Raw genomic sequence first — 21879 nt, 5'->3', positions numbered from 1 at the left:
AATACTACCAAGCCAACTGTCGTTCATTTCTCGATTTCAGAATGTCAATGACTACCTTGAATCTATCTATCTTCTATAACTATCTGCAACTAATTAAGACACTGAATCTACACGTACATGTGATGGGTTGTTATGGTCAGAAAGATATCAGTAGAACTTTAGACATGCAAGTAGTCTGTCATATAGCCTCAGAACCTCGTTAGTTTCCTTTTCGCCGAAACCCTCTCTGCAATTCAAAGGTCCAAAATGAAGGAAGTTAAAACTCACGTTGTTCAGAATCCTCCAGCTCACTGGGGCTATTTCAGTATAAATGGAGTTATCTTTTTCTATCAAAATGTCCAATTTTCAGAGACTTGCCGGCGCTTGTACTGACTGACTGACTGAGTTTGGTTTTACGCCGCTTTTAGCAATATTCCACCAACATCACGGCGGTCCGGAGCTTGTAATTATGTATCTTATCATGCCTCGGATATGTTTATTGGTTTTATGAGACCATACCTATAACGCTGAATTTTCTCATACATTTAACAACTGTTGTTAGATCCATCACTCAGCTTGCACGCTGTGTAGCCTTTTATGGTATGTAGTGTGTGTGTATGTGTGTGTTTCTTGTTGCTTTTGCATTTGTAAAATTGCAGTGTTTTCTTAAATATTCAGCATGAATCTCATTTGCCTAGTATGGGTGAGTAAGCAATATCACGGCGGATGACACCAGAAATACCCATGTGGGTAATCAAACCCGAGCTCTTTGCGTGACGAGTGAACGCTTTAACCACTGGTCTACAGCACGGCCCCCTGCCCATTATGAAAGAACATCAAGAAGGGAAAAGTGACAAGCATGCACAAGAAATATATTGATTAATGTTGTGGCAATGTAGATATGTTGCATTTCCGACATATTTTCTCCCCAAATTAATAAACATATTCCTACATATGGAAATGAATGCTTATTGGATAAGTGTAGGCTAATATAACGAGTTTCACAAACACCTGTCACTGGCACTGGCACTGCTTTGGGAATGTTTGCAGATTATTATATTCATATTTTATATTTATATGGAATGATATTATGATATGGCTGTGTTACGACGTAAATTGTAATAAAAACGCAAATTGTAATACTTGCAGCAAATTGTAATAAACTTGACGTAAATTGTAATAAAAACGTAAATTGTAATAAAAATTGACGTAAATTGTAATACGCAAATTGTAATAAAAATGGCTGTTCTACACATATCTAATTTGCGTTTGTCAGTGTTCATATCCTTACAGGGCGGCGAGGTAGCCTAGTGGTAAAAGCGTTCGCTCGTCACGCGGGTGCGATTCCCCACATGGGTACAATATGTGAAGCCCATTTCTGGTGTCCCCCGCCGTGATATTGCTGGAATAATGCTAGAAGCGGCGTTAAACCATACTCACTCACTTACTAATATCCTTACACAGTGAATATATGCTTCACTGTATATGGTATTCCCTGCACTCAGTATTCTATCTCACTATGTGTATACATAAACCCGATCAATTGTCCATTAGTAACTCACTCTCTTTACTCGTATACGAGAGTTTCATACTCAGTCAATTGCCCCACCTATCTCACGCATCTCATTTATAAAACAATTGCTTTACCTGCAGTTAGCCACAAAATATCACTGTTCTCCACACTGCAGGAAAATCACCAAGGCAGTAAACCTATTGTCGCTCTTAGTACTTGCAAATTGTCTTTGATGTTGCTAAGTAAAATCGGGAATAGTATGATGTTATAAGTTTGTTTCATAGTATATGCAGTCCTACTCACCGCAAAAAGCGAAAACTGTATGCATGTCTTCTCTGATTTTCTTACAAATATTATGAAAAATCTCCATGAACAGATGCTCGTATCCATCGATTGTTCAGTATAGTACCTGAATTTATGTGTACTTCAAGCGTATTAAAAGCAGCTAACGTGGTTGTAATTTTACTATTGTTAATATGATATATTGTAAGGTCATTCTTACCTGTATTAGAACAGGCGCGTAGCAAACACACGACCACTCGATATTGTAACTGGCTTTTTACTACTACGACATCACAAATAGGTCAATATGTATTGCTGGGCGTGTCAAGGTATGCGTGAGTGACAGGTCGTACGTCTCCGCTTTACGTGGCCTGCATTGTTTGTAGGTGTGCATACATACCGATTGGAAACAGAAGGACACACCACATGGAACTGTTCTTTGAGAGGCATTAGAGGTTGTAAAGATGAAGGAAAACCAACTTCTAAGGATAGTCAACGTCTTTATTGCAATGAGTGCGACGCTTCGCTGTAGAAACTGTGTTCACAGGTGAGAGTACTGAATATGTTTTAACAGTCCAGCTGCATTATTTTGTACCGTAATTTGAATGCTTGGTAAATACAAAGAGAGATATTTTCATAGTAAAAAGGTATATTTTGAACATATTACTTAAGGGGAACTATATTATGGATTAACTACTCCATCATGGACGTTAAGCAAGGAGTGTAATGAAGCAAATATACGCATCATGTTGCCGCCACAGTTACAGATATTTGCAACAAAACAATAACCAAGTGACTATGCACACGTTTTACAAAGGTGAGTATTATATTTTGTTAACACCGCTCCCATACAATACAACATATATTACAAAGTGCAACGTCAGCACATATATTCAGAGCACGTTGAACCGAAATACTGACGTATGGCGACATCTGATACGTGCGATGTGTACATGTTGATGTATTTTCCTTATCTAAATCTCCTGAATCTGTCTGCTATTGAAACCAAACAACGGGCGGAATGTCGAATGTTTAAATTTGGTTCCTTGAGACATATTTGTTGTCAAATGGAACAGAACGAAATGTATAAAAATGTATAAAGTATAAATTATTCCGGATTTCAGTAAAATTTGAACAAATGAAAAATGAAAGCTAGATTTGGGATTGTTCTTTTGTGGTAAATGTCCCAGATATAGCTGCAATACAGAAAGAATATGTTGTCTGTGCATTGTTTCTGCCGTTTGGCGATATTTAAAACTACGAAACACGGTAGTTTGTTGGGCTGACCTTAGAATCAACATGTCAGATTGTGGTTTGTGAGCAGGCTTATAGTGCTGAGAATTGGTCTTCAACAACCCATACTTATCGTAAGAGGCGACTACCGGGATCGGGTGACACATGTCATCATATCCCAACGGCGTAGATTGATGCTCATGCTCTTAATCACTAGACTGTCTGGTCCTGACTCGGTTATTTACAGACCGCCGCCATACAGCTGGAATATTGCTGAAGTGCGGTGTTAAACAACAAGCAAACAGCAAAGTTTGATGTTTAGACATTAACAGTTGCAACACAACGTGTTCAGCAAACAGTTTGATGTTGTGGTGTTTAGACAACCCCAACAGTGTGGTGTTTAGACAATCCCAACAGGGAGGTGTTTAGACAATCCCAACAGTGTGGTGTTTTGGACAATGTTGTGGTGTTTAGACAACCCCAACAGTGTGGTGTTTAGACAACCCCAGCCCCAACAGTGTGGTCCCAACAGTGTGGTGTTTAGACAATCCCAACAATTTAGACAACCCAACAGTGGTGTTTAGACAATCCCAACAGTGTGGTGTTTGGACAATCCCAACAGTGTGGTGTTTGGACAATCCCAACAGTGTGGTGTTTAGACAATCCCAACAGTGTGGTGTTTAGACAACCCCAACAGTGTGGTGTTTAGACAACCCAACAGTGTGGTGTTTGTACAATCCCAACAGTGTGGTGTTTAGACAACCCCAACAGTGTGGTGTTTAGACAATCCCAACAGTGTGGTGTTTAGACAATCCCAACAGTGTGGTGTTTAGACAACCCCAACAGTGTGGTGTTTAGACAACCCCAACAGTGTGGTGTTTAGACAATCCCAACAGTGTGGTGTTTGGACAATCCCAACAGTGTGGTGTTTAGACAACCCCAACAGTGTGGTGTTTAGACAACCCCAACAGTGTGGTGTTTAGACAACCCCAAAAGTGTGTCGTTTAGACAATCCCAACAGTGTGGTGTTTAGACAATTCCAACAGTGTCGTGTTTAGCCTTCCCCAACAGTGTGGTGTTTAGACAATCCCAACATTGTGGTATTTGGACAATCCCAACAGTGTGGTGTGTGGTGTTTAGCCAACCCCAACAGTGTGGTGTTTAAGCAACCCCAACAGTGTGGTGTTTAGCCAATCCCAACAGTGTGGTGTTTAGACAATCCCAACAGTGTGGTGTTTAGACAACCCCAACATTGTGGTGTTTGGACAATCCCAACAGTGTGGTGTTTAGACCAACAGTGTGGTGTTTAGACAACCCAACAGTGTGGTGTTTAGACAATCCCAACAGTGTGGTGTTTAGACAATCCCAACAGTGTGGTGTTTAGAGCCAAACAGTCCCAACAACAGTGTGGTTTTAGACAATCCCAACAGTGTGGTGTTTAGCCAATCCTCAACAGTGTGGTGTTTAGCCAATCCCAACAGTGTGGTGTTTAGACAACCCCAACAGTGTGGTGTTTAGACAACCCAAACAGGGTGGTGTTTAGACAACCCAAATAGGGTGGTGTTTAGACAACCCCAACAGTTTGATGTCTAGCCAACCCCAACAGTGTCGCGTTTAGCCAACCCCAACAGTGTGGTGTTTAGACAATCCCAACAGTGTGGTGTTTAGCCAACCCCAACAACACATGCATATGTTATATGTATGTGAGAGTACACTTTCTCACTTAAGTACAGATTTTAGTCCCATTCGGTATTCGAACCCATTCTCTCAGAGTCAGGCATCTAATCGCCAGCGCACTAAGTCAGCCGTCTAACCCACTCACCCACCCAGGCGTCACTAGTGGACTATTCATCCAGCAGGTTCCTGAACCGATGTCGTACGCTTGTCATCAAAACTATCAGTCGAAACCCGAGAGCATGTCAACAGGAACAATTACGTTGAAACTAACGACCAAACCTTTTAAAGCAATGTCATCCACAAAGAAAATAGAGCAGAGAAAATGTACGTAGAATACTCTTGCTATATGAAAGTGAAGTTTATAGTTAAACAGTGTTGTCGTTGCAACAAGCAATCTTTTGCGCAAATTGTGATCGATGGATATAACAGGAAGGGCAGGCTATCTTTCCCCTTTGCGAGAATCCTTAGTGCCATCGCTGGTTTTCAGTGCTTGATGCAAATAAATGTAATTGTCACCACCAATCTGCCTTTCATACCCTATGAAAACTATTGTTTGGATGAAATCAACAAGATGTGTCAGTAAGATTGGACAATCTTGACAACATCTATTACTATTGCACAATGTTATAATTAGAGTCGGTGTATTTACAAATTCCATTAAGTCCGGCTTGGTTTTTCTTGGTTTCAGAATTGGCACCATGACTTCATACAAGAAGATATTCGTGCTAATGGTAATAATGGTACTGGTTGCGTCAATTGTAGCTCTTGTTACAAACAAACACGGCACTCAAGTGATGACTTCGAGCAATATCTCGAGACACGTTTTCCAAAAGTATCTTCCAGTAAGCAGTAAATATTTACCAAAACCGATATCACCATATGATCAACATTCAAGTATCCTGTCTCATTTATTGAACGGACACTGGAAAACAAGACCTTTGACTGAAAAGGAAGATGAAGATATATTGAATTTCCTTTCGAACGTAAGTATCCGCTTCAAATTCCCTTCAAATTATCAAAGGAGTGACGGTCTCTGTGGAAACGTTACCCACACGGGATCTAAAACTGCGGAGTGGATAAGAGCCTTGTGTGATCCTAAAGGAACAACTCCTTGCTGCTTCAACAGCAAGTGTGTTTTAAAGTCTGTGGAGGAATGTGTGTGTGCGGATTGTTATGACATGAGGAACCAGAAACATGCTGAATATTCCACCTGGATCCCATCAGACCCAAGCCATGGCTACAAGCAACACAGTCCCCAAGAAGCTTGCAGCATCCTCAATGGCAGCACCATTCTGTTTGTGGGGGATTCCCTTGTTCGCCATGTGTATACAGCTATGTTGCTGATTGTGACAGGGAATATGAAAGATGGAGCCATGAATGATAACGTACCAAAGAGTAAGTACAAATGATTCACTGAGTTAGTACTTTAGGTTTGAATTTGAGGAACAAATGCTTCAGTCTACATAGTTCAGGCACGTTGGAATCACTGAAACACATTGAAGGAAAACATTTTTTACTTACTTTTTTTACAACATCCATGTAATGAACATTTTCACATATTACATTTTACCATCGATGTGTATTGGTTGAAAATGATTTGATACTTTTTGGAAAAAGGGTATTTGAGATTACATGCATTCTTCTTTGATTATGTGTCGCAAACGTCAAGCTTGTTCCATGAGTATGCTGTGCTGGCACTTTGCTCACTTACAATGACTGCACAAGACGGTCGCGAGTAGGCAACACGCCATATATTTACCATAGAAACGTCCAAGAGCGGGTGGTACAATTTGTATCGATACAATAACAAAGTATATGTCTCCACAATAACGCCCATTTCTGCCAAAAGTCAGTGAAGTCCGAAGGCAGCATACTCGGAGAACCAGGATGTAACAAACGAATGGAGATCGATTTCTTAAAGCCATTTGCTCATAGACAGCTGCTCAATAGATAACCTAAACATATGTCAAGTGTATTATTTGCCTTGAGTCATGTTGATTTTATCTTTCAGGTGTTCGAAACGAGTGTAGCGGAATGTATATGTTCACGGAAACATCGTGTCGACTCCAACTGAAGTATAGCGTCCGTGCTTGCAATGGCACTGTTCATCTGGAACTGAAGTACTTCTTCGCTGCATCATTTGGAAGAAATCTGAAAAAATGGTTACAAATTTAAATAGCAAATCAATTATTTTTTCAGGCATAGGCATACACGATAACTTTAATCATATCGGAAGTTCAAAAGAAGTTTCTACTACCAACACTGTCCTACATAGGCAAGAGCAAAAGACTTTGGCCACAATTTCTGTGGGCAGCGAGTCACGCTCCAAGTGCCCTGAAGTCCCCCAAAGTGTTGACGCAATCGTATGAGAGTGTAAAACGCTACAATAGCAAAATGGAAACTTTCCTTAAACCTTGGAAGGTTCCTATTTTCAACACTTTTAACATGACTGACGGAATGATGAGTTTTGATGGTCAGCATTATGGCCTTGGAATGAATGTAGTGAAAGCGAATGTAATATTGAGTTATCTAAATGAATTAAAAAATAAAGGATTGTGGTGAAAGTCTTGCTCGAGTGTCATATTCACTTTTTGTGTAGCCTTACAAATTGACAAGTAGCTCCTATATACATTTAATACGTAGTAGTGTGAAATAATAAATGCTACAACGGTATTACGATTTGTATGGAAAAAAGACGAGTACATACAGGAACTCATGGAATATATGCTCTGTGTTCCACAGGGAAATGATGACAGTATACCCTAAAACATAAAATATGACTAAAATGTCGGGAAACCACTAGGACAGCCATCTATATACTACAAGATAGAAAGTCCATTCACACACGCATATAAATATATACAAACATAAATACATGTACACACACACACATACACACACACACATACACACACACACATACACACACACCTCCCGAACTGAAACATTAAGTTAACTGGAAATCAATCTGTAAAATAACAAACAAGGAAGTAATGTGTTATAATTAACAACTGTATTCTGAGTTTATATACCAATAATTAATAGAAATCACAACAACAATGACATTCATCGCCAACATCGCACATGTCGAAGATGTTGCATATTCTTTCCTGTTGACGAATTTTGTTCCACCTGTCTAATTCTCTAAGTAAACGATGACGTTCTTAACAAGAGGAATTTAAGAGCCAAGGAGAAAGGGATATATGTCAAATAGTTTTCAAAGACAAGTTCTGCATGCCATGTAACCTTAATGAGATAATACAATAAATTACATTGGCAAAGACAGCTTGTTAATGTAGCCGGTAAAAGCTAAAGCCAGTTTAATATAAAACGGCTTCCACAGATTTTATCCATTTATGATTGCTTTTGTTTGAAAACAGTCTTCATCATATAACATTTGATATATAGTTCTTGACAGCTTTAATTCTTTACCGGAGCCGAAAAAACATACCATACGACATTTGATAGACTTAATTAGGGTGTCTTTTCAAACTTTCCGTATAATGGTGCGCTTTTCTAAACGGGAAGTAATTTGCGTACAATCTTCACATGAACATACGAGTACTTTATAGTTAAACTTTTCAAAACCCCATACTTTGCAAAATTGGCTTAACCATGGCATCACAGAGGTTCAACTGGCATTTTCTCGATAAGTTTATAACAGGTTAATTTGTCAGTTGAGACATATCAAATTTTATTGTTATCAGATGATGATGTTTTATGTATTTATAAAATTATGCAAATAAAAAGTATAAACTGCTGAACTACAAAATATGTTTAAAGAATTTATCGGTTAAGGGTTACTCAATAAACACTGTGTTGTCTGCAATCAGATTTCAAAGCTCATAAAAGGTTTTGTTGAGGGTTTGTTGGTATAATTCTATGTTGTTTAGGTGTATCTAAATTATGAATATTGAGGATGTGTGGTGGTTTAGTCTGGCCTCTGTTTCACATTTGTGTAATGTGATCAGAGATCTAGTCTCTGATAGGACACAAGAATTTTATGCACATTTAATAATCTCAGTGTCCAAGCACATGGCACTGTAGCATCCAGCCTTTGACTAGACAGCAGCACAGCACAGCAGCACTGTTAACTGCCACAAACAAGGTTAGTTTCACATGGTAGTCTTTTTGTTTAAATACACCAGAGCTAGAAGTGATTAAGATGAATATATACATATATACTTCTCTTCAAAAGTTTAGACTCACTAGTGTAATTATAGCCACTTACTTCAGGCAACTGTTCTCAACTAAATTTTGCAAAATATTCCATACTGTTTAAGAGTACTGTTTACACATGAACTGATGTATTGTAAAAGAAATTCGTAACGTTGAAAGGAATATTATTGTCGTGAGTTCAGTAAATGATGAAAATATGTGAAAATTGGCGAATTCTTAACAACACTTTACACCACAACGCAACTGTTCACATGCACGATATTTGCACATGCGTTTCAGCAATTTGATGCATGATCCTCATGCAGTTCATCTGCATAAAGTTTGCAGTTGGTTCCCCCCAAGTTAGTGGAGAAATCAATCTTCGATGTAACATATAACATTCAACGCTTTCCAAAATGAATGACTTTGAAATTCGCTCAGGAATGTGTTCTTCACAACGGTTTAACCAATAATCCAACGCTTTAATTCCTAGGCTGTGCGGGATATTTGAATACAAATTTTTTACATCAAAAGTTACAAGTTTGCTTGTTTCATTAACGTTTTGTGGTAAAACCAATATCATCAAATGTTAAAAGTTTTACTCGTGACACCATGCATTTCCTTTCCTCTTTACCAGCGTTTTAAAGCGTTGGATTATTGGTTAAACCGTTGTGAAGAACACATTCCTGAGCGAATTTCAAAGTCATTCATTTTGGAAAGCGTTGAATTCATCTTAAAAAACAATATTTTCTTTTTTTGACGATAAGTACTATAAACAGATTAAAGGAACAGCCATGGGAACCAAAATGGCGCCGACTTATGCGACGCTTGTCTTAGGATATCTGGAGGAAAAGTTCAAGCATAAAATCAGTCAAATTCTTGGAGAGGATGTTGCCCATTATTTCATGGAAAATTGGAAAAGATTTCTAGACGACTGCTTCATAATTTGGCCATTTTCTGAGGAGAAACTAAATACATTTTACGAACTATTAAATAGCATGGACGAAAATCTTGTTTTCACTATGGAGGCAGATCAAACTAAAACAGCTTTCTTAGACACAATGGTCATCAAATCGGGGCGGAAATTGGACACAGATATCTTCTACAAACCTACAGATACGAAACAATATTTAAACTTCAAATCTTGCCATCCGAGCCACACCAAAAGAAGTCTTCCATATAACCTGGCACGAAGAATATGTACAATAGTTTCAAACCAAGACACCCGCAATCAAAGACTGAATGAACTTAGGACGTTTTTACTATTACGGGAATATCCAAAATCTCTTGTTGAAGACGGAATATATAAAGCTTTACAGCTTAATAGAGACGATCTTTTGACAGGAACGATGAAACAAACCAATGAGGAAAAAGTAATTGCTTTTGTATCTACTTATAATCCATTGAACCCAAATGTGTTCCAGAACATAAAAACAAACATCAAAAAACATGTGCATCTTAGAACAAGATGAAAAACTGAAATCTATGCTGAAATCTAGAAAAATAATAAATAGCAAAAGACAAAATCAGAATCTTAAAAAGATACTAACAAAAGCCAAATTTATTTCAAAGAAACAGAATTTATCAAATCCTACTGTGTCTAGATGCAACAGAGGTAACTGTGGAACGTGTCGACATATTGTTGAAGAACACTCTGTAACTTTCACGAGACACGGAGAATTCTATGTAAAACAGAATTTTGACTGCTCTTGCAAAAACATAATATATGTCATAACATGCACAGGCTGTAATGAACAGTATATTGGTCAATCAGAAAATTTAAGAGCCCGGGTTCGTGTCCACAAACAACAAATAAAGTGTCCTGAAACCCGATGTATCCCACTGAGTGAACATCTAGATGTCTGTGCGAAAGGAAACGATGTTAAATTTACAATATTTCCTTTTTATCAAGTTCAAAATTCGGACAAAGTAAAACGAATTTTAAAAGAACACTACTTCATAGACAAGTACAAACCAATGTTAAACCATTGCAAGCTGTGACCTTGTCGCTCTAGAATGTTGTCCCTATTATGACGTCACAATATATATGTAATGACGTCATACTGTAACCGCTACAATCTCCCTGAAGAGTAAAGAACGAAACATGTTGGAGAAAAAGGCATTCTGTTTTTATTTATCTTACAATATTTATGACTGAACACCTGTACTACTTTGGACATTTTGTGCGTATATATATATATATATACACATACATTACATACATACACATACCATTTAGTGGGTGTTTTAAGTGAGTAAATCTAAGTATATATTATATAATTATATTTTGAATAGTGTTGAGTGCAGCGTTGAAAAACAAATAAGGCAAAACTTCGTCTGCAGACACCGTTCCATATATCAATATTCTCTTCTATCCGTCACAAACTCATACAACGGCATGTTCACCTTTAACAATCACTGGGGCAGGTTTGCGGTAGAGAGGTTTGTGTGGCTTTCGTTCAGAAGGTCGGTGTGACTTTATGCCTGGGTAATAATCACGGTCGGCTAAGGTGGGTAAGGTGTGGTAGATAGTAGTCAAGCAACGGTGATATGTAGTGATAAATGTGACATTGCTGACAGCACTGTTGGGTGAAAGAAGTATAAATCGTGAAGTACTGACAAAGTCTCCTTCAAATTGCCTCCTAGTCTGTCTCACAGTCCCGGAACTGCATTATTTCCCCCTTTGTCTAGCTCTTTCTGCAAAGCTAAAGCCCCCAATGAAGCAAGTCTAGATTTCCTCAGGTTCAGGGTCTGCCATCATCTACATGGAAACTAATTCACTTCAGGGGTTGTGTTATAGAGTAAACATATTAAACTGCGATGGCGGACTGGATCTACATCTTGACCAGAGGCCAGGATTCTCTGCCAACATTTTCATCTTTCAAACTTAATTTGCAAGCAGTGTGAGGCAAGAAGCTTAGTGAAATTAAACATACACTTACTAGGCAAAGTCATGTTAGCTTCTTTGAAACCTGACCATTCCAAGATATGACCATTCCAAGACATGAACTGACAGCAGCTACAACTTCAGTTAAACTTGATCACGTTTTGTTGCAAGAATTGGCATCGATAGCCTCACTTATTACACTGACTCCACAACCGTTCTTCACTATATTAGCAATGAATGCTACAGATTTGCATTAATTGTAACAAACCGTGTGAAGATGATCAGAGATTACAGAAAATCCCAGCGATGGAAGTACATTGACTCAAAAAGTAACCCTGCAGATACAGCTTCCAGAGACTCATGTTGTAAGCAATTTCTCAAGTCAACACTCTCTGGTTTAATGGACCACAGTTTTGGGAACTCCTGGAGATGAATGACCAGTCTATGATTGTCGTGAATATGCTGGAATGGTGAAGTCAGATGAAGTTGGCAAGGGTGATACCTAAGTTGTAGATACTTTGATCAAGCTTTATTCATCCTGGCATCGCCTAAAGAGAGCTGTTGCAATTTGTGTGCTTATCTTCAGGGCAAGAAATCACAGCCTCCCAATTCTCTGAAGATGCAATTCACTCCAACGAAGGGGCCATTCACAGTGTAAGAGCTAGCTTCAGCTGACAGAAACATACTTAGATTTGCCCAAAGGAATACTTACAAGTCTGAAATAGAATTTCTGGAGTTCACAACAAAGGAACGAAGACAAACAAATGTCAAATTACCAAAGACCAGTTCCATTCAAAAGCTGCATATTTTAGTCAGTAATGGTTTACTGCAAGTTGGTGGTCGTTTAAGCAAAGCAAATGTGCCTGATTTGGCCATATATCCAATTATCTTGTCTTGTAAAAGTCATGTGGCTACGTTGATCACTCAACAGATCCATGATACACTTGACATGCAAGTCGTAATCATGTATTGTCTGCCTTGAGAGAAACATACTGGATTACAAATGGAAAATCTGCTGTTAGGTCACTTTTCTACTAATGTGTTGTGTGCAGAAGATGCATAATGCCAAGAAGTGTACAACTGATGACGTAACGTCCAGCCAACCGCATCAACCAAGCGCCACCTTTGATATATATACAGGTATTGACGTTCTTTTGGGCCACACATTGTGAAAGAAGGGTGCAAGTATGTCAAACGTTATGGTACACTTTTTTACATGCGTTTGTCAGTTGAGCTGTTCATATTGAAACTGCCAATTCTTTAAACACAGATTCTTTCATAAATGCTCTTCGGCGCTTCATTGCACGTCGGGTCCAGTTATAGAAATCTGCTGTGACAATGTGACAAACTTCAAAAGTGGCGCCAGGAAACTTCGTCAAGCTGTAGATGATTTGGATCAGTCAAGGTTATATCATTATCTGCTTCAGCAGGACATCAGATGCAATTTCAATCCACCCACGGCAAGCCATATGAGCGGAGTGTGTGACCCTATGTGAGGTAGAGGCATTTTTAATTAAAAAATAATGTTGGTGTACTTTTGTATTTTGGTTATGTTGGAAAAAAGTCTCGTGTTGCTACAAGAGCGTCAATAATGGGACACTCCAATGAGCAATTTCCAATTATGCTGATGAAAGGTGACACACTCAAAGTCACTTTGAAAACAACCGACTCTGACCTACGAAGACCAGTTCACAAACTACCTTTACTCCTTCCTTCAAACAAGTGATTGAAATGGTTGTTTTGTCAATCTAATTTTCATCTTGCAATATTGTAGGTTTGGTTGTTTCTGTTAAACACACTGTGAGTATGTACACATTTCAATGTATAAACTGTTTGCAATGAAATTGTTAGCTAAGTTATTACAGTTGGTTTTAATCATTTTTATCCATAGTGGTCCAATTATTAAAATACTTCGTTATTAATCTAAAGTTCTTGAATTCAATTAGATATAAATACTTATAGTTAAACTGGAAACAATGTTTACGTGTGGTCAGTACATTTCCACAACCCTGTGGCCTTAACCCTCATGTGTAATGTCAAAGCTCACAGGTCACGTCATGACCTATTCAAAGGTCATGCATTTTGAAGCACGCGCTTGCCAGTGTGTATTGGTCCCCTAGCTGACTGTAATAGTGCAGGGGCTTGTGTAATTCCATGGGAATTACATGTTAACTTTTTTAACCAATACTAATTGTAATCACTATTGAGTATGGATTCGGGAAAAACATAATTCCTTTTTTTCTGTTTGCAATAAGTGTCATTGTGGGGGTGATTGTATATGAGTTCCCAAAATTGCTTGCGACACCATTTCAAGAAAAACATGTCTTCATAAACCTATCACAACATAGTCATGTAGCATATAAATAGACAGCTTATGATGCATGATATAGAGATAACCACATAATATGCTTCTAATTTCAATATGGTGACATAAAATATGACATAATCATATAAATTATTGTCTTAATAATATTGTCTTTCCTTCATCGGACACCAACATAGCAAGTATTGGCCTATATTAATGGAAACCATTTATTCAAATAATGTATTCTCCCATTTCATAATATATACTACCATGACACACTTATGTAGCAATAATAGTATCCAGATAAGGTTAATGTAACTAGCATATAGACATGCACAAGTGTCAAATCAGGTCTACCAGTACAGTCAGAACTGAGACACTGTCACTCGTGTCTGGGTAAATAAATGACAAATATCAAAAGCCAAATATGCAGTCAATATAAACTGAATGTATTCATACAGGAGTGACAAATTATATCATAGTTAACAGATAACTACATATTACAAGTGGGGTATGCAAGTGCAATATATAATGTGCAATAGTATATTTATTTTAACTTCCATAGTCAATCAATCCGTCATTAACCTGCAAGAACAAAATATGCTGTTGAAATACAAGTTTCGACATTATTTGTCATACAAACACAAGCATGAATTCTACGCATATATATTCTTAATTTGGAAACGAGAAGGGCCCTCGTTAGAGAACATGCCTCCTCTTTGCACAGCAATCTCCTTTCACTATTACATTTTTAAAGTACTACTGTGTACTTGCACTTTAATATACTTTCACCAATCCGTACGCAGATAGCCCATGTGTCATACCTAACATAACCACCAAGATTCATTCAAATCAATCCATTACCTTTTGAGATATAAGAACCTCTGTGTACATGTGTTTTAACATACACTCTTAAAAAAAAAAAACGCAAAATAAAATTTTGAAAATAATGATCCAAAGTTTGTACGCATATGTCAAATTAAGCATGTTTTGAGGTTGAATATTGTAGTTGGTGTGCTTTAGGAGAACAACCATATACGATTTTGAATGGTTTTATCGATCATGATTGTCATGTTGAGCTTGACTGTTATGGAACACAACCAAAAGCATTCAAAGCATGAGTACAACCTATGACTATAAAAGATCCAAATGCATCTCGCAAATTCATCCAAGACCCTTGCAAATACTGCATGAGAAAATGGGACGTCTCAACGGTGCCCACCGAAATATTGCCATTGGACGATTACAAGCTGGCGAATCCAAGAGCGTCGTGGCGAGGACCTTCAGCATTCATCCCAGCATAATAACATCTTTAGTGGGATCGTTTTGTGCATTCCATTTCGACAAATGACCCTCCAAGACAGGGAAGACCGTGAGTCTTCACACCAGCCCAAGATCGCTGCATCCGGGTAAGCCACCTACGTGACTGCCATCGTTCCGCCCGGGACACAGCACAAGAACGGTTTTGAGCCCGGAGAATGTCCGACCGGACAATCAGGAACCGTCTCCGAGAGGTTGGTATGCGTGCCAGACGTCCAAAATGTCCCCTCTCCGACACGATTACGTCACGATGTGGCTGAAATATTGCCGATGTGACTTTAAATTTTAACTCACTCACTGACACGATTACATCAACGTCCGGGAGTCAGATGGTTTATTTACAACTTGTTTACAACTCTTTTGCCATTTTATTCTATATTAAAAAGTGGCTGTATCACTGTCCCGGTTTCCCAACCATGTGCTCAGTTAGAGTATCACGGTATCATCTGGAACCAATTAGTGGCTATCATGCTCACTGACCAGTGCTGACCTCTCCACTGAGCAGCACACAGCCTTGGCTGTCTTCGGCTCTCCTCGGCATTCTTCGGCTCCCGTCCGGCTTCATTACAAAATGGCTGCACCGGATGTAAACAAAACTAGGGTCCGTCGTCTGCTTCATGTTTATCTTAACACAGCAAAAGACTACGATGATCTCATGTCACTTTATCCAGTATATCTGTAAAGTGCTACTGATGGGTAATAGCATGTTCAGCATTTGAATATTGTTTATTTTCTGAACAAGATTATTTTCTCGTTCTCTTCGCGTCTGGCGTTACGCAATCAAACGTAATATTTCTACATGTTGTTACATCAATCATGTTTTAGTATGTTTCCCCACTTGATGTGAAAGTGAAGTCACAGTTTATTCAATAATAATATAATGTATTATATTATATGGCCAATAATATACCTACAAATTGTAGTAATATAAATCATGTAACATCCGTTTATTACATAATATCAATTTACTTACTATAATTAGGTGTTCATTCTGGGTAGCCCCAAGTGGTGTACCTACTGGGTGTATCGACATTCTGTTGGAGCTAGCCTCAGATTGACTGGTATGATCATCCAACAGGCAGTCATACCCCATTTCCTTTAGCCACATGTGTCGTACAGGCCAAATGTCCTGTCGTTGCTATTGTTTATATCAATCAAACCGGTTTTCATATACCGGTATTCCAAATGTGTTGGGTATAAATTTTGCCCCACTTTGTGTATATATATGTATTTTTATATTTCCCATTGGCCCTTAAAGTTAATGTGACTTTCACCTCACCTCAGGTGGGGCCCTATGTAAATCCTCTGATAGGAGGGGTGTGACGATTCTTTCGGGTTATATAATTAAAGTTATTTATGTAAATACTCTTTGGGATTGTGTGCTCATATATGCACATATGCTTTTGTACCAATATTGTATTTATTTGTCTTTTAATAATATTGTTTCCCCTAATAAGTATTGTCCTCACATCCTATATATCAGTCGGATTATTGTTAATTTTCATTATTGTATCTGTACAATGGCTCTTTCTGCCTGCACTGTCGAGGTGACAACAAGCCAACTTGTTTTTTAGGTTTCACCTGGACTGTGCAGTCGGAACTTGCAACTCTGTTACCAAGACCTTTTATTTTAATACATATTATTACTGTCTTTCTGTGTTGTGTCATCTTTGACTGAAGCACTTCGCGCAATAGACACACTTGCCCATCCCTTTTCCCGTGAACGGTAATTGTTACGCAACCACAGCAATTACCCAAGTCTTACATAAGCAAACAGTCCTACCCCAGCCTGGGCTTTATTGAAACACATTCGCTGCAGTGAATTCGCTGGGACACAATTTTGAAGGTCAGTACATACAATTTCATGCACAAATCCTGTTTTTCCAAGGCATAAATCCAAATAGATTGTACCAGTGTCAGCAATTACACCCGAGTCCACGTTCTGAGTTCTCGAAAAGTATGACAAATTAAAGTTATGATTATGACGCATATTGACAGGGATGTCTCAGGTATCGTTGAATTCTGAAGTGAGTGAGTTTAGTTTTTCGCCGCTTTTAGCAATATTCCAGCAATATCACGTCGTTGACACCAGAAATGGACTTCACACATTGTACCCATGTGGGAAATCTAACCCGGGTCTTCGGCGTGACGAGCGAACGCTTTAACCACTAGGCTGGCCCACCAACAATTATTCATTCCAGGCAATTCCAAAACATGTCATTCCTTCCGTCGTAATATTGTATTGTTTATGATCATATTTGTTTTTAAAATAGGCACACATGTTTTGTTGTTGCTCCCTTCGGTGCTTTTGTCCTCCGACAAAGTGTCTTTGTAATGCTTGGAAGTCGCATTAATGGTAGTTTTTACTTTACGGTCAAGATGATCGGAAGCGTTTGACCAATCTACTGTTTGCTTATGAGATGCACACTTATATACATACAAACACATGCATGCATGCATGCATGCACACACACACACACACACACACACACACACACACACACACACACACACACACACACACACACACACACACACACACAAACACACAAAAACACACACACAAAAACACACACACACACAAAACACACACACACACACATTCATACATACATATGTTACAGTCAGTGTCTATGGCAAGTAGTAATGTGGGCACGTTTTTTTATATTGGATTATTCTAAACTATAAACATTACTTTCTTAAAAGAAGCCTCAGTGATCACAGAACGAAACCCATGCTACTCTTGTCTTCTCAATAATCCCTGTTCAACAATCAGTCAATCTGTACAATAATTGGGTTAATTAATCAGGCAATGTACACAATGCCTGGAAATTTTAGACAATGTACACAATGACTGAGTGAATCAGGCAATGTACACATTGACTGATTGTAGACAATGACTGTAACATATACATACATGCCTCCGTTTGCCTCTACCTGTCCCCAAGGAAATCGCACGATGCCCGTAGACATTGTGAACACAGACGTCGTAGCCCACGGTTACCCACGATCCCTAAAATATCGTACTGAAAGTTGTAGACTATTTTATCGTACGGCGCCCGTGACAAATTAGTCTGTCGTACAGACACTGAAGCAAATATATCCAAGAAAGCCCACACAAGTCTAGAAAATGTGGCAAGTCTGAAAATGAAGAAAGTCTCAGGGCTCCTTTTCATTATATTTTATATTTTTTTACTATGAATTTTTTTCAGTAAAATATGTTCATTGCAGAGACTCGTTGTTAGTCTAGTGACAAATGTGATCCAGGTCTTAGTCTTTCCACCTGTCTCATTGGTACACTTTGCCTCAACCGTTGACACAAGGCTCAGCTGGCTGCTTTCTCTATTGCTGTAGTGGTGACGCATAAATCAAAGTACATGTATTCTTTCATGATAAATACAGCGAGCGCATGGTTATCGGTGAACTCAACTCAACTTTATAATCGTCAGTGAGGTTTTTGTTTCTTCCGCCTTTGGAATCTACACGTGCGATACCATTCATGAACTGAATCCTAATTTGTAATTGTTCACACAAAGCTGAAATTATAATAAAAATCTGTGAACAAGAGACGTGAAAGTGACACATTATTCCATATATAGTGGTATCCCTGTTGAGTGCATTTACGTCACCTGCTAGATCATTGATGTATATGGAGAATAAGGTTGGCAAGATAAGGCAGCCCTATCTCCGACACGATTACGTCACAATGTGGCTGAAATATTGCCGATGTGACTTTAAATTTTAACTCACTCACATACTCACTGACACGATTACATCAATGTCCGGGAGTCAGATGGTGTAACGCGGAGTAGCCATGGAACCTTGAAAATGGAGGCACATATGGTTCAGTGATTCGCGGTATCCCTCAAGCGACGTGACGTAAGACAACGTGTCTACAGACCACGCACTGAACGTTTTGCATCCAACTGCATCAGGCAAGTGTACAGATTTGGTAGAGATGGTATGATGATGTGGGGAGCCATCTCACACACCTGCAGGTCGGAATTGGTGATCGTCCAAGGCAATCTTACGGCCGCTCGATATATCGACCAGATGCTCTGCCCTCGCGTGCATCGCCTTGTCGACCGCCAAAGGGAGCTGTACCAACAGGACAACGCCAGACCTCACACAGCATGTGCTACAGTGGTCTACCTGGACAATGACACCATCAATGACCTCCACTGCCCCCCCCCCCTCCCCCCCCCCTCCCCGATCCCCGGATCTGACAGACAGACAGACAGACAGATTATTTATTAAAGTCTCACCCCTGTTATACATATATACAAACTAATTAAACATATATTTACATAGGGCCATTCCATACGGAATTATGAGAGACTAAAATTCTTTAAAAATTGCATGTACATGTATTATGAATAACAATAATTAAAAGTTATATAATACGGATTTTCTCCTTTTTAAAACAACATGGCAGGTTTTGGCAGCTATAAAACAGATATTGCTATTGGACAGGATAAAAGCAGTTTTTTGTATATCAGTAAGATTACTAAAATTCTGACATAGGCTATCACAAGTATTTAAAAGACTAAAACGTTCATCCCTATAAACCGGACAATTAATTACAACATGAACTTCGTCTTCAACACAGTGTTTACAATAAAAACATTTTGATTACCTGTGGGATCAGATAGAAAAACGTTTACGTCAACGTCGTAATCAGCCATTGAGGTTTTAACAGTAACAGTAATGGAGGAGGATTCCATAACGAAACATCCAACAATCAATCTGTGTCAAGTAGGTGTCGTGCAGTTCTAGCAGCAAGAAGTTGTCATACAAGGTAGCAACGTCAACGTCGCCTCGAGGACAGCAGTAATCGTTTTCACAACATCAAACATCACAGTTTTACCTCGACCCCAAGGTCAAAAGGAATGAATGAATTGTTTATTAACGTGTCACGCATAAAATTACAAGGTATACACACAATAAATATACAAAGATAAAATAGATTATGCAGGGCCTCAATAGGCCGAAGAGACACGGTATAAAACTGTAAAATATAACTTATTTCAATAAGATAAAATAACCGTACAGTACAATGTATATATAAGGTACATAAAATTGTAAAAATATTTAATAAAATAATGACTAGATAGAATTAGTTGAAATATTCTTAAAACATTTACGACGATAAAACAGTTCTTTTTGTGGGTTGAGTCCCGTCCGGGATTCGAACCCACACCCTCAGAGTTAGGCACCTAATCGCCAGCACTAGAATCTGTACTTTACTAAGAAAGTGTAATCCCAAATATAACATATGTTAAATTTGACCACTTTCTAAATGGCATTGTGTATTTCATAGCTTTCGGCCGTGGGAGCCGTGCCAATTAACACTTATCAGAGGGGTACACAAAGTCCGCAGTCTAGACTACCAGTTGTCCGACTTCCATTTTTAGTGGAAGCCGCGGTGGCTGAGCGGTCTAGGCGTCTGACGTTGTGTGCTGGCGATTAGGTGCCTAACTCTGAGGGTGTGGGTTCGAATCCCGGACGGGACTCAACCCACAAAAAGTACTAGAATCTGTACTTTACTAAGAAAGTGTAATCCCAAATATAACATATGTTACGTTTTTCAAGGTAAGTCTGGTGACGCCGTGACCACAAGTCTGAATAAATTGGTGAGCACATTTCAGAACAAATTGGTGAACACTAACACATGTCTCAGTCATGTATATAAATGGTAAAAGGAAGCCCCACTTCATCATTCATCATCATTGCTAATGCTCAAGTTGACATTCAGTACAATGATCATGCACAGGGTGAACAATAGAGTCTACTGGAGATGATGTGTCAAAGACTGCCGAGTGACACCGAATATGAAGGAAGAAGTATAGAGATGTAAACACTAGATTTCTCACCCTGAAAGATGATCTCCAGCATGGAAGAAAATCTGTTCTGCAATACCTTGATTGTGTCTTTCATTTAACTGCTTTGTGAATTGACAGTTAATGGTCGTGTCAGAAAATGAACTTGCAAAAAGCAAAAAAATACAAAAAACTGGTGATTCCAGATATGTTGATGACATGTTATGCATGTTACTCATGCTGGTGATTCTTAAGATGCATATCACTTGTATGTTAATAAATTATTATTTCAAACTCATCACACTTGCTCATGTCTTGCTGAGTTAATGTCAATTACATCCTAGTTCATGAATTAAGTATGCAATTTATGACTTAAGAGTTAAGTAGACTATACTATATATATACAACTGCCCTCTATCCTGATACAGACTATACCCTAATCCCTCTGTTGTTTCAACAGTGCCCATTTCAAAAAGTGGGCACAGTGGGGGTAAACCGGTCGAACTTACGGGACTACCCCAGATAGCGTGGGTCTGGGCCGAAGCCGTGGGGATTTTTAAGAATTCTCATTCCACCGTGGACAGGCTATCTCATCGTCACTAAACCACATTATCTTCCCTTCAGCCCAGACCTTAATCTTTCTTAATTGCAGAAACCCTAAGCGAAACAAGTATCTAAATACCCCCCCTACATATTCCCCAGGTTC

The 21879-nt window shown here is 38.7% G+C and overlaps 1 protein-coding gene across 1 annotated transcript; it reads left to right on the top strand.

The window, feature by feature from the left end:
• Positions 1 to 5382: 5382 nt before the first annotated feature.
• LOC124273742 lies at positions 5383 to 6859 on the top strand. The gene is made up of 2 exons (XM_046709046.1): positions 5383 to 6079; positions 6696 to 6859. Exons 1-2 carry the CDS (start codon positions 5383 to 5385, stop codon positions 6857 to 6859), a joined length of 861 nt encoding a protein of 286 aa, XP_046565002.1.
• The last annotated feature ends 15020 nt before the right edge of the window (positions 6860 to 21879 follow it).

Source organism: Haliotis rubra, unplaced genomic scaffold (assembly GCF_003918875.1).
Source record: "Haliotis rubra isolate DU_JTF1 unplaced genomic scaffold, ASM391887v1 Scf1835, whole genome shotgun sequence".
NCBI classification, from domain to species: domain Eukaryota; kingdom Metazoa; phylum Mollusca; class Gastropoda; order Lepetellida; family Haliotidae; genus Haliotis; species Haliotis rubra.
This window is presented reverse-complemented; position numbering and strand designations above follow the sequence as displayed.